The sequence below is a fragment of the Scophthalmus maximus genome, chromosome 11 (genome assembly GCF_022379125.1).
Source record: "Scophthalmus maximus strain ysfricsl-2021 chromosome 11, ASM2237912v1, whole genome shotgun sequence".
Lineage (NCBI taxonomy): Eukaryota > Metazoa > Chordata > Actinopteri > Pleuronectiformes > Scophthalmidae > Scophthalmus > Scophthalmus maximus.
The window spans coordinates 4,007,145-4,020,696 of NC_061525.1; the positions used below are offsets into that span (position 1 = coordinate 4,007,145).

Genomic DNA, 13,552 nt, shown 5'->3' on the forward strand with positions numbered 1-13,552 from the left:
GCGTTAATGATGAGGTGTGTCTGCGACCGAGAACACGGTACCATGAACACGATATGCATGAGCTTGTTCATTGGTCCACTGCTTGCGCATGCGTGTTGTCACGTCTCCTGGAATTCCAAAGGGTATCGACGTAACTGTCAAGGACCAAGACGTCTTTTTGACCTTTATGAAAGACTTAAAGAACTCGTTATAGACTCTTGTGGACTTTATGGTGTATTAGTTCAGGGATTGCCCTTCCTTGTGTGTTTCTGTTTATGTAAAGTTACTTTCTTGTGACTGCCTCCCATTTTGTGCATCTTGAGTTTTGTATTTCCTGTTTTATTTTGTATTTTGTTTGTAAATAGGGTGCGGTTGAATTGTCCTTCCTATCTGCTATTCCTTGACCTCAGTGGAAAATGTCATGAGGTCAAGGAAAGGTGTAAAGGAGGACTGATAGGACTTAGGAAAAGCCGACAGCGGTGCTGAGAGAATCTGATTGACTTTCACTTAACTACGTCATTACGCGACGTCGGATGTTATTGACGTGCGTCTGCCGCGGTGAAACTACAAATTTCCGTAGATGGACTATACAAAACGCGGCGGCTCCATCCATCACTTTTCACCACCGTGTGACATCTGATTACAGATTCATATGTAACAGTAACTTACATGATGACGTGCGTCACTTCTGGGTCATATTCATACTCTTCTACTTCTTCTAATTCTATTTCTGATCTAATTGTTTACGTTCGTCACGTTAAATACCGCTGCTGCAATGAATTGCGGGGCGTCTATATCTCCTTTCCTTTCACATAGGAAGCTCCAGTGGACCTTATGCTAAAGGAGATAGGAATACATACAAGCATTGAAGCTCGCTTCCTTTCCTATGCATTTAGAGAATCTGAAAGGGTCTTCTCATGGCTGCTGATCAAATACTTCCAGGTCACTTCACAAATTTGACAATTCGACCACACCCATAGTCGTTGTTTCTCCTTTTGTTCTTGTTGGTTCGTCTGTTTATTCCTGGTCATCTCTGTGCAGTTCTGTGAAGCCATGCCATATTTCACCTATGTGCTTGTTGTCCATGTTCCTATTGTTGAGGACTGGAGGTCAGCTTTTGTTGCCTTTCATTAAATCCCTTTTCCCTCATAACATCTCACATATTTTCTTTGATTTGACATTTTAAAGTATTTAAATGCTGTGTTTAATTTGGTTGTGGTTGTCCTTAGCGTTAGGTTAAGGGTTCGTTGTCGTTGTCGTTGTACACTACGTTTAACATCAAACGACAACTTCTTTCGAACCTATCAAAACGAACAATATATTGGTTTTAAAAACAAATAAGCACCACAATAAATAAGTCACTACATCTGCCGCCCTTCTTTCGCTTTTTACGCCACATTTTAATATCTGCCACTGTCAAAGGAAAGGGGAAAACTCCGGAGCAGAAGGTGCCGCCAATGCGCCTATGGCGCTGTTTGCCAACCGCTGTTAAAAACGACGAAGAAGAGTGTACAACCAATCACGTTGTGATCTCTTAAGTGGTTGTGGCCCAAGACCACGGCCTCAACCATAGCTCTTATGAATCGTTGTGATGTGTGTTATGCTGTCAATCTTGAGTCAAAGCCCCTTTCATTGACAACACACCCCCATGTCACATAAGTGCCAAAAGTCTGATCCAACACTCCAACACTAAAAAAAAAGGAAAAAAATGAAATTGAAAAATGAAAATAAACAACCACTCAAAAGAATTCCAGAATTGAATCAAAATAATATTTGATTTTGAGTTCCATATCAAAACATGAACTTTCAGTCTTAAATATTTTCTTCAAATTAACAAAACATTTGAATTAGCTCCATACACGTATATATGTATAAAACCCACTCAGAATGACATTGAGTGTGTCTTTGATCCTAAGGAAAGATCAAAACCACACGTTGGAAGTAAATCATACAAAAATGACATGTATCACTTTGATATGTGAAATTTCAAAGCCACCATAGCATAACAGTGTTTACAGTATCCGTGCCCTTATACAGTGGCACTTTTACTTTAGGAGCTCGGATGCCTGCACATGAATCACGACCCAGTGAGGCTTTCTCCTCATTTCTTTAATTTCTGTGAAAGCAGTTAGTGTGCCGGCCTCGATGCTCACCCCGCCTGGCTTATAAAAAGCCTTAATGCTGCTCCTGTAAGAGCAAATTGGAACGCCACCGAGTGTTGAGTGACCTGCAGAGGTCATAGGCGTCTGCTATATTTACCGTCTCTGTAACTTGATCTGTGGCATTCTGGTTCGCTGTGCTCATACTATCCTCTCACACTCTGGGGCCATAGCCTCCCAAGTAGCACCCCATCACTTTCTGTCTATTGGCCCGCTCGCTCAGAACAACAAGGGTGAGCCTCTAACAAACCAATTTAACCGTCACTCTTCCTTGCTTTTCTTCTTCTACTGTAGGTACCTGGTTGTCAGTCGAATGTGCATGGTGTGGGCTGTTTGCAAAGCTCGAGGGTACGTCGATAGAGGGTAGTGGGTAACGTTTCAGAAAGTTCTGGATTCTCCGAGCACGAGCAGAGGGACGGAGAAGAGATGTCCAGGTTAGGGCATAACACCAGTTGATATGTATTTATCGTGAAAATAACGAGTGAGCTTTTATTCGGGAAGAGACGGTTTCAAGATGGAGTCAGCTCTTTAACTGAGCTTTATTATTGGGCAGATTTGACCAATATCTTCAATCTTTAATGGTCAGACATGAAATCCGGAGAATGCCTGTACAGCAGGCCTGTGCGTTCGCTTCACACTGAACATGTCTGCTGTGAAGTGTCCTAGTTTCCTGTGCAAGGAGACAATGTTATCTTTGTGACTTTATAGTCCTGTAGGCAACCTGGTATATCTAATGTGCTGCATTTGCCAGCCTCAGACAGGGATGTTCTCACTCAAGTAGTTTGTTTGACAGCTGATGTTTTGACAGCATACAACTAGTGACATGTACTTACCTGTTTCAGGTCACATGTATCTCAGACACATGTCCACAGTCAACTGTTTTTTTCACGTTGCCTTTTTATTGCGTCGTCCTGTGTGTTGAATGGTATGACATGTAACGTGTCTCTGTGTCTCAGCAGGAGTGATCAGAGCCACGAAGCCTGCATGTGTGTTTACACGGTGGGGTAGCGGGAGTAGGATGAGCCGCCCCAGACCCATCACAGTCTGGAGGGACTGACACAAAGCTACAAATACGGCAGGTAACGACTCTGCAAACACATGCCATTAGACATACACTCACTGGATTCCTATTGTTGCAATGTGGGGGCAGATGTTTAACAGCGGCATTTACTAGGCTCTTTACGCAAGAGAGTCAAAAGAAGTTAGAAAAATGACGTATGTATCATGTATTATCCACTTACCTATAAATCAGAAATGGATATGTTGCATGTCAGTTCTTTGTTAATCTTTGGAGCATCACTGACATGTATACACAAAGAATATGACACTAATGTGATATTTAAATTGCAGCTAATTTTAAAACGTTTATCTATTTATTTATTCGGATGATCCGCCGTACCTTCCTGTAGTGAGAGGGCACAACAGTTCCTTTAAATACAGAGGCTCCGACCATGTAGAGTGTTGTACTGGATGTAAAAAGTGAAATCTTCTGGACCCGCGGCAGTCGAGATAGAGAAGATGTTACAGTAGTCAAAATGTGACGTGATATAAGAATGGATGACGAGGACATCACTTCCCAAATGGAGAGGATCCATATTCTGGCAGAGTAAATTTAAATGAGCTCCCAGAATTCATCTGTGTCCCAGGCTATGACAATACAGTAAAAATCCTCCAATATATTGTTGCATATCGTTATTGTTATGAATTGCATCTACTTTGTAGAGTTATTACCGTAAAAGAGAGACAAGAGTTATTTGAGTGACACATTTAGTGGCAAAGGAGAAGTAAAGAGTGCTGGACCTAACACGGATTCTTGTGGCACGCTGCATATCGTAGGGACTGATGATGAAACATGATTATTTGGTGGGACAGATTAGATTAAGACTATAGAATCAGACTTACCGATACTGTTTTTTTGAGGCCGATACTGGTATTGATATTTGGGAATAAAAAAACAAACAAACAATAATAATATATCTGTAGATTTTAATATATTTATTATGAGAAAACCTATAAACACACTATCTTAAGACGGATTCCTTATGCTAAATTCAGGCTACGCGACTTCCAAAGTCATCGGACACACTGCGAAACTTGCTATCACGTAATCGCAAGTATTTTGGTCGTGAGTTCATACTACACAACTGACTGGCAACAGGGGGTCAAACACTACACTGTGCCGTAGTCCTGCGCTCTGATTGGCTAGACTTTTAGCCTGCTATGAAATCTAGTCAGAGGAGGTGACGTGTCAGCGAGCCTTTCCAATTGCATCTTTAAAGGCTGCTGTCAGATGGTAGTGATGGTGATGACGATGATGCTACTCGCACAAGTGAATCTTCACCTTTGTTGCGCCATGCATGGCTTGCAAAGACAGTAATTCTTATCTGATATCAAATCAATCTTCTGAACCTAACCTATCCAGTAGCACACTGAGATCGGTATTGTCCAAGTTAGCAGGGGCAGCACAGAAAACTTGGGTGAGCTTGAATAAGAATGTTATTTCTGAGCCCAAAAGGAGAAGTGGTTTGTGATAACGAACTGGAATTGATCAAATGTAATATTCTTTTCCAGATTACATAGAAGTCATTCAGGATGAAGTCATTTGGAAGTCTTTAATATCAAAATTGAAAATAGCACTGGTGGTGAGTGACTTTTGTGTTGCAAAGTGAAACGATTCCACAAGTCTAGATGAACACTTCTGTGTAACTAATACATCTCCCAGCATCGCTCGGTGGAATGAGATTGATAGTTTCAAATAATAATGGGTCTAACTGACCAAACGATTATCTCAATGAATAAAGAATCACGGCAGCCAAGCTGCATAGGCTGGAGCATCAATCACTGCAGCCGGCAGATTAAACCCTCTCTGAGGTCGCTGCTGTTGTCATGGCCCCTCGTGTGAGTCACCAACAGATGGGGGTCATGATAAATGCTAATTGTCTCCTCCTCGCCAGGTTTTTCACATTATGGAAACCTGTTTTTTAGTGAAGAATTCTAATGGGGGTTAAATTCTGCTGGGAATTTCCTTATCGCAGAAATGGCATTTGAGAATGAAATATGAAGGGAAAAAATGTATATTTTCTAAATGCAGCGTTTTGGGATGTGACCTGTTTAAGATAGTTTAATAATGTACATTATGTTCAGTAATGGAAAATGGTGACTGAGCTGCCAGATTTTTGGGAGGTAATGCACTAGGATAAGCAAAATCATTGATTTTAAATCACTTCTCTCATAGTATCTTCATGAACTGCTAGTTGTTGCTTTACTCTACTTTTCTCTTTGTTACTTCTTTTCGCTTATCTTGCTTTATATACAGAATTATATACAGTATTATACTGTTACAGTAAGCTTGGCTGAGGGGACATCAGAAGTGTGGAATGGAGTTTAATCAGCTAGTGTGGGAAGGCTGTGGTAGGTCTACCTGGCTCGTCAGGACAACCAAGTTGTCAAGCCTAATTTTAATATGCTCGGCAACTATTCGTAACAGGCAGAGGGGGTGGAGGGTGGTCCGAGGCGTCAGTGTGGCCCTCACAGACATCACCCATCTCTTATCTGCTCACATTCCAGGGTATATATAGTCGCCATAGTAAGGCCAAGCCAAGCCCAGCACAGACCTAACAGCCCCATGTTGATCCCCCAGGAGAGCAACACTGTGTCTCCATTATGTTACTTTCTTTCCCTGTTGGTTAGTGGTCATTTTGACTGCATTTGCTATTTACATTTTTATAGATGTGAATCGTAGATTCTTTTTGGTATAGAAGGCAAAAAAAAAAGCGCCACCAATCAAGTGAGTGTCCGTAATTTCAATTACTACTTTCCTGCATGACTTTATGAATGTGCAACGGTTTGTATAGTCAGGGCAAAAGTCACTTAAGTGCATTTCTATGTTTAAGTTGATTCCATTCTAATGCTCATAAACATAAATGCTAATTGCAGCTTAAGTTAAAGCTGCATTATTAATATTTTTAAACGAAAGATTAAATGAATATCTGAATTACAGAAGGGGTTGCTTGTAGTGATGAACCCGAGAGAATAATCACCCAGCTCCGCAGTGTCCTGTCTGTTCTCAGTACCATTTTAGCACCTTTAAGCTAATTGTTTTGGTTTTACAATCCTCAGCATTACTGTTTTGGTTCAGTGTCACTCTCAGCTTGAGCCTCTCAGTGAAAAAGCTCTAGAAACACTGTTGTTCGTGCGACAGTATCTACCGTACCCAGCGCTGAAAACAGCCAAAAAACGAAAAAAAAGAAACTAGCAGGTGGTGAACATAGTGGAGCATCTCACAGAGCTGAAAGGAGAGTGAATATCAGACTAACAGTAATCAAGTGGGCGGAAACCTGACTCTCCAAGTGAATGCTAATGTTGCTCTGTGTGGAAGAGTGAAAGAGACCTGTCAATCACCACCCACATCTCCAATTCCTTCAGCAAGTGTACATCTGGATGTGACTGTTTGCAAAGCACCTGGCCAAACCAAGCTTTTTTCTGTTAATGGGGGACATCATCATACTTTCTGGCCAGCTAGCTGCATAGCTGCATCCGTGAAACATCCTGTCAGAAAACTGGTGAGAAGAGGTGAGAGCTCAAGGGACACTGCTACCCGCAGCCTCCGCACTGCTGATTGGCCGGGGCAAAACAAATGCAAAAGGGCTGGTCATGTGCACAGGATGCCAGGCTGAGAGAATGTAGTGAAATGGAATGACAATTCAGACTTCCATGCTGTCGACAATGTGCTTCATTTTCTGCCTTGAGATTACATGAATACATTTGGTTGCTTTCAGAAGCATTGTGCACCGTCAGCAAAGTAGTCAGTTGAATATTGGTGATGATTAATAATGAATCATTTGTGCTATAGGGGGCCTTGACGTATCAGGCATCTGCATCTGAAACGAATCACAGCACTCGCGTCACAACAGCACTGACTCAGCTGAGATTGAGCTGAGCATTTATTATAGTATAGCGCACACACACACACACACACACACACACACACACACACACACACACTAACAGACACTCATACCACCGCTCCAAATTACCAGAGAGCGTCCATGCTGGTGTTACGTTCATGAAATGTCACCCCCGGAGCACAGCGGCTGGGGCATCCTGCGTCATCGCACACACTCGTCTAACGCACTTCAGCTTTGGCTCTGCCCTCTGACAGGCTCGGTGGGGACCTGGGAGGACAATATGTTCTGGAAGAGATCTGACTCACAAGGACTGATGGATGTTCTACAGAGGCACATTTCAGCAAAGAAAATAGATGCAATCAAACCTGAAAAAATACTCTGACATTTAATTCTTCTGAATATTTGTATCCATGTCAGTCAGGTTTATTTTCTTGTTGAACATAGATGCAGTTGTGAGTGACGTCATCGGTGACACCTAGGTGCGCTTTGGTACTGCTGGTATTGAATACTTTGTGAATGGATAGAGAACATATGTTTTGAAAGGTAAAAGAGTGCTATGTGTTACTTCAACTCTTAGTTACTAGTGTTTATTTTGTATTCTTCCTCCCTTTACGTCTTTAAGTTGCTCTCGAATCCACTTCCAGGCCATGAAAGTGGGGATCCTAAAAGCCTTTTAGCTCGTTTTTCTGAAACCCGCCCAGTAAGTGAAACCTCATCTCTCCAGCTCGGTGCCAAGGATTGCGGGCAGTCAGCAGCCGCGCACGCACTCACTCCTGCCACTGTTGACAGATTTCTTCATGCAGATTTTGCCGAAGTTTCGGAGCTCGGACAAACCAGCTCATTCACTGCAGTGGAATGTTGAATTTTTTTTTCTTCCTATTTTCACTCTGACCTTTCATTCGCTCATCCTTTAATTCTGTCTATTCCCGCATCAAGCAGCACAGACGCTCGTTGGGCAGAGTTGTTTTTCCCCCCTCCCCCTTTCCTTGGTGGTTTTCGAAAGACGTGAAGAGAATATTAGAGCCATCATGCTGTAGTTATTGGAGTCATATGGAATATGTCCTGGTGCTAATTTTAAGTTCCTTATGTGTCGGCAGCAAGCAAACAAATGCAGCTTGTTGCCATGGGAGCTACGGTAACTACTGGTTATTACTGAACAACCTCAGGGAAAGCTGAAAATGCAGAGTAGCCAGAGTGCATTTGCTAGTGTGTGTGTGTGTGTGTGTGTGTGTGTGTGTGTGTGTGTGTGTGTGCGCGTGTGTGTGTGTGAGCAGCACATTCTTGTGCCTGTGTGTTTGTTGTTTCCGTGGAGACCTCGCCTCTCAGAAGTGAAACCCATCGTTATTATAAATCCTGCGTGTCCGCGTTGTGTGGTGATACTCCCACGGGTGTGAGTCGCTGTTTGCACTTCACTCTCAGCAGCTCGCCCACCTGACTAGCCCAAGCTTGTTTCACTCAGCTGCCCTGGGTCTCCGGCTGTGGGAATTCAGGGAGGTGCGCACGCCAGGCAGGGTGAAGTTCAGCCAAGACCAAGGGTTCTGAGGTGTAACTGAACCCAAAATAAACACATGATTAGCATTTGTCCTTGTTGTTTTATTATTGGGTGTGATGGAACTCATTCACTTGAGAACCATTACTTTTGTGAAGGCTGCAGCCTTGTAAATTGCTGAAATCAGAGCCTGAGGTTCTGGCTGATGTTTATATCATAACAGGTTTGACAGGGATGTACCAGCCGATGCTTTAACACAGTCACATAGCTTATAGAACTATTTTTTAATAAGCTCTTGTGACCAACATCCACAGTGTATTCAGTGAGTGTACAGGAAACACTTGTGCTGCAAGTTACAACCATTTTTAATCATTTGTCAATTATTACAATTTAAAGATGAATTGATTGATGGTTTTATTTATAAAATATCAGGAAACAGCGAAAAATCTCCATCCCAGTTTTTCTAAAGTAAAGTAAATTTCTTAGCATCCATATAAGCAACTACCAGATTTATTACGTCAGGTTTTCAAGTTTGTATCTATAATAAAATACTACAAATTAAAGCTGAGCCCACACTTGACTGCCAGTACTTTCATTCGCCAGTGAGGGGCGCTACAATGCAGAAAGCTGCTGAATCCGGCTGTAAGGTTCAATGTCAAATATTTGGTCATGAGTGCGCTGATAATCTCTTGTCTTGAAGATAAGCATGTTTGGGAGCTGATTGTCTTTTAAAATGCCTGATTCATGTTATCACAATTGTTGTGGCACTCAATGTTTACTCCATCTCAGACTTACAGACCTCTGTAACCTTTTGGCTCTGGTAACTGACAAAGGCGGTGGTGGAGGAGAGTGAATCCAGAGCCAGGATTCATCCCAACAGAAATCTGTTGGTGACATCACAGACACATTGAGCATGTCTCACTGTTGCCATGTGCACAACAGTGCCAGAACCAAAATAACCCTCCAAACGCCACGGCTGCCAAATTGTAGAAACAAAACCTTGTACATTTACATTCAGCTGGCTAACTGGAAGCAAGGCCAGATTCTTGGCTCTGTTAGCCTGGCTGGCTTAGCAGTACTGGACCCAATGTGTTTTGGCCAGCGGTTTGTGTTTGCCCGTCTCCAGCACGCTGCCTGTCTGCCTACTCCAGATCCCTATGCTGAATTATGGATAAACCTGTGGTCACAGGGAGGGAGAGAGAGAGAGGGAGAGACTGAGGGGAAAAAGCGATAGAGACCCAGGAGGAGGGGGAATTACACTGAGGAGAAGTAGGTGCACTTTGAGAATAGGCGGGCTGCCGAAGAGGGAAAGAGACAGAGCGAGAGTAGAGGGATCGGTAAGAAGGAGAGACGATTAAAGAAATAGGAGCCTCCCCTACTGAACTCAACACGGATCAGCAACACCAGATACTTTTATTTATTCAGACGGTGCCGTGTATATGAAGCAGAGCCTCCCTCTGCTACAGGAACACACTGTGCTGCATGCCCAGCTTCACCACAAGTCGCAGCCAGACTCGTCCAGTGTAGCAATGAGAGATGCGCACTTAAACCGAGAGGACAAGAGGAAGGATGGTGCTGGGGCCCTGCATGCGAGGGGGATCTGCAATTTGAGATGACACAATAACATGTAGAGATTCTATTTATTTTGGGCAATAGGATTGGATTCAGGTTGGTAGGAAATATGGGGGCCCAGTGGGATTTAAAAACCCTGAAGAAGAAGCTGTGCCCTCCTTGTGCATTACATCACTTATCTGTGCCTCAGCAAGCGTGCCAGCTAGAGCTAACTGTGTCACTACAGATCTGTGTTTCCAGGAAAGTGTGTCATGCTCCACAGAGTGACGCGATGTGGGCTCATGGTATAGTATAGATGTGGTGGCCGTCTACGCGTGCTACACTTGTTTAACCCCAGGCTTGTATATGCAGCTAAAAGCCTATAGATGGTAGGGACTATAATGCAGGAGTTTCACTGGGCCCTAGAGAGATTCCCGGTCACAGCATCCTTATGTATCCTCATCCGATTTGTTCCAGTCAAGGGGGGAAAGTGGGGAAAAGTCATGAAAGCATATATGATTATAATGATTTATTTTTATTTTGAATGTCAAAACTACGAATAGTGTGTCTATTATAAAACATCAAATTTACAATGGATCTCCACTGCACCTAATTTATTCTATAAGCTTTCAGACACAGTAATGAGACATGTAAAATACATTTTTGTATTTTTGCCATTTTACTCATGTCTCCAATGTTTTTCCATGAATGAATGAACTGAAGAAAATAACTGTTATGTTTGTCAATGAAACATAACAGTAGTTCAGTATAAGTGAGGATCCTAACATAACATTCATCCAAAGGTTGGATCCAAAAATGTTCCCCTTGGCAGATTTGTCCCTAACTCTTTGGGTATCCCGTAGTTAAACAGCATTTTAGTATGTTAATCACATTCTTGGTATAAATGGATCATTTAAAAGGGGATTTTACCTGATCTTGGGTGTAATGAAATTGTTTCAGCAGAGCACAATTGCCACATGGGACGAAAATCGATTTGGAGTGGGGACCAGGACCATTTGTCTGCAACAATTGCTCTTGTGCCAACAAACTACACATTTGTGACAGGGAGCCTGCATTAAAACTGGAGTCACGGAGTTTGACAAGACAAAAGACACTGACAGAAATGCATGTGGGAGTTTTGCACTGCTATCTTTTGATTTTTTGGGATAATAGATGAGGACAGTCCCAAAAAATCAAATGCTACATAGACTGACTTTAAAGTCTTAAAGTTATTTGCAAGCAGGACTTGCTCTATCTCCTGCAGTATGTACCACAGAGAAGCGACATAAACTTTGTTGACATTTCGTAAAAGATCAGTTTCATAGTCAGTGATTAATGTTGTGCCAGTTTATGGTAAAAAATATCCTAGCTGCTGCCCACACTGTTCGCCGTAAGTATGGATTTGATTGCTGCTGATGAACTGATGTATTGTGTCTCTTTGTTGTGGCTTCAGTCAATGCAGTCTTCCAGAGGCTCTGCCTCCCTGTGGCTGAGAAACCAGCAGCAGCATGTCCCGCGTCTCCTCCACCGCCAAGCGCTACGCTGGCCCCTCCTACACAGGCCCCTCCTACACAGGCTCCTCCTACACAGGCCACTACAGCTCCTCCCTGATGCCGGGCCTTAGCTCGTACAGTGAGCGGGACAGGCTGTCCTCCTACAAGTCCCCCACCTCCTCTTCCTCAGGTTACTCCAGCTATCTGAGCAGCTCCACGGCCCGCAGCCACCACTACAGCACCTCGTCAGAACCCGACATCAACCGGGGTCGAACCATCCCGCGCACCGACATCCTCGGAAGCGGCAGCGGCAGCAGCAGCAGCAGCATCAGCCGCCGGAGTGAGAGCCTCAGCAGAACCCCCGTCAAGACCTATGGAGGGTCAGGGCTGAGTGGGGGATCATTCTACAATGGCTACTATTCGTCCTCGGCCAAGTCCAGCTACCTCTCCTCTTCACCGGTGGCCTCAAGCATCTTGCTCAACCGACGGAAATCTGTATCTCAGAGTGACTTGAGCAGGGACCTTGCCTCTCTGGGCATCAACAAAACCTCCTCTTCCTCCACCCCGTCCTCTTCCACCAGTGCCCTGCGGAGCTACCGCAGTCGGACCAGCGATGTGGCCGACACGAACGGCATCAGCTCACGCTCAACCTACTCGGGGCTGTCGCGGAGTTCTACTCAGGAGGCCCTCTCACGGGGCTCCGCCCTGGAGGCCGTCAACAGCAGCAGCAGCAGCAGCAGCAGCAGCGGCGGCAGTAGAGCGTTCAGCTCTTCAACCTGGGAGCCGAGCGGTAACGGGCTGTCCAACTCGCCCACCAGGGACTCCACGGTAAGAGAAAGTCCTCTGCTCGTGTTCATGTTGGCTTGAAGCTCGCTGTCCTGCTTTTATTGGGGGTGTCCTGCAGAGGGCTGTGAGACACACTAGCCTCACACACGATAAAGCCCCACAATGCTTTGTGGCTTCTGACGGTACCCTTTTTTACCAAATGGTGCTATTGCTCAATTTCATTTGTGTCGACTGGAAGTCCTGTTACACAATAATATACTGTACAAGACCTGGTTCACTCTTTCACATGCCCTCAGTAGATTCGTTATTATCAGTATTCAGCGTTACAGTATTCATCATTTTCTCATAGCAAGGAAACAGTGCTGTCATCTGGGAATCGGAAGTCATTATTCCTCTGCACGTAAGTAGTTCCGTACTTATGTGACAAATGAGCTTTTAGCATGGATACCCGACCCTTTCTAACCCAGCAATTAGCTGGCTTACACGTCGCTACAGGGCTATGATGAGCTGGGTCCGCAGGCCACTGGCCTCATCACTAAGCTCAGTATTAATGACCCGAGCTTCGTCTATGAGGGTCAGAAAGTATAACTGACCCACTTCTCCCTTGGATTAGTCCCGATGACCTGTTAACATGAGTGGAGGAGGGTGGGGAGAGTGGGAGGAAGGAGGTTGAGTGGGATAGAGAGTCATTTGTGGTAAATGTTTACTTGAATGACATGTTTTCCTTTGAGTTTCGAACCTCTTATCCGTCAGAATACAGTCTTCAGGCATAGAAACAAACATACATTGAATATAATATTACACTCAATGTGGCACTCTAGTTATGTTGCACCGCCTTTTCAATAATATTGTTCAAAACTTTTCATATAGATTTGTTATTTTAGCATGGTGTGTTGTCATCCTCATGTCCTTGCTGTATGTACTTGAATGACTCTTTTTATATTGAGTGAGAGAGGTGTAACAGTATTAATGAGTTGGTCTTGTGGTGGTGCCGTCTGCTGTCATCATATACGTGTGCTCTAAAATTGAACTCAGCTGTAGATTTTCTAGTCCGCCAGGTCCCGTTTAGCTCACACAAGTTGCCATTCACAAACCGACGAATGTGACCTGACACAACCTACACAATACAAATCCTTGGCTGTCGTGAAACAAAGATGAAGATGACTTTATGACCATGAGACTACTGAA

The 13,552-nt window shown here is 43.8% G+C and overlaps 1 protein-coding gene across 12 annotated transcripts in view; it reads left to right on the forward strand.

The window, feature by feature from the left end:
* Nucleotides 1-13,552, forward strand: part of usp2a (ubiquitin specific peptidase 2a) — a 42,508-nt gene that overhangs the window by 2,856 nt on the left and 26,100 nt on the right. For 3 of the 12 annotated variants that reach the window (XM_035622397.2, XM_035622408.2, XM_035622407.2), the window contains exons 1-3: nt 2,027-2,371; nt 3,098-3,217; nt 11,539-12,406. In XM_035622397.2, the coding sequence (XP_035478290.1) occupies nt 11,594-12,406 (813 nt within the window). In that variant the 5' untranslated portion in view covers nt 2,027-2,371; nt 3,098-3,217; nt 11,539-11,593. Of the gene's footprint in view, nt 1-2,015; nt 2,372-2,432; nt 2,573-3,094; nt 3,218-11,538; nt 12,407-13,552 lie in introns of those variants that run through there. The other 9 variants (XM_035622402.2, XM_035622398.2, XM_035622399.2 and 6 more) reach the window with 9 other exon arrangements.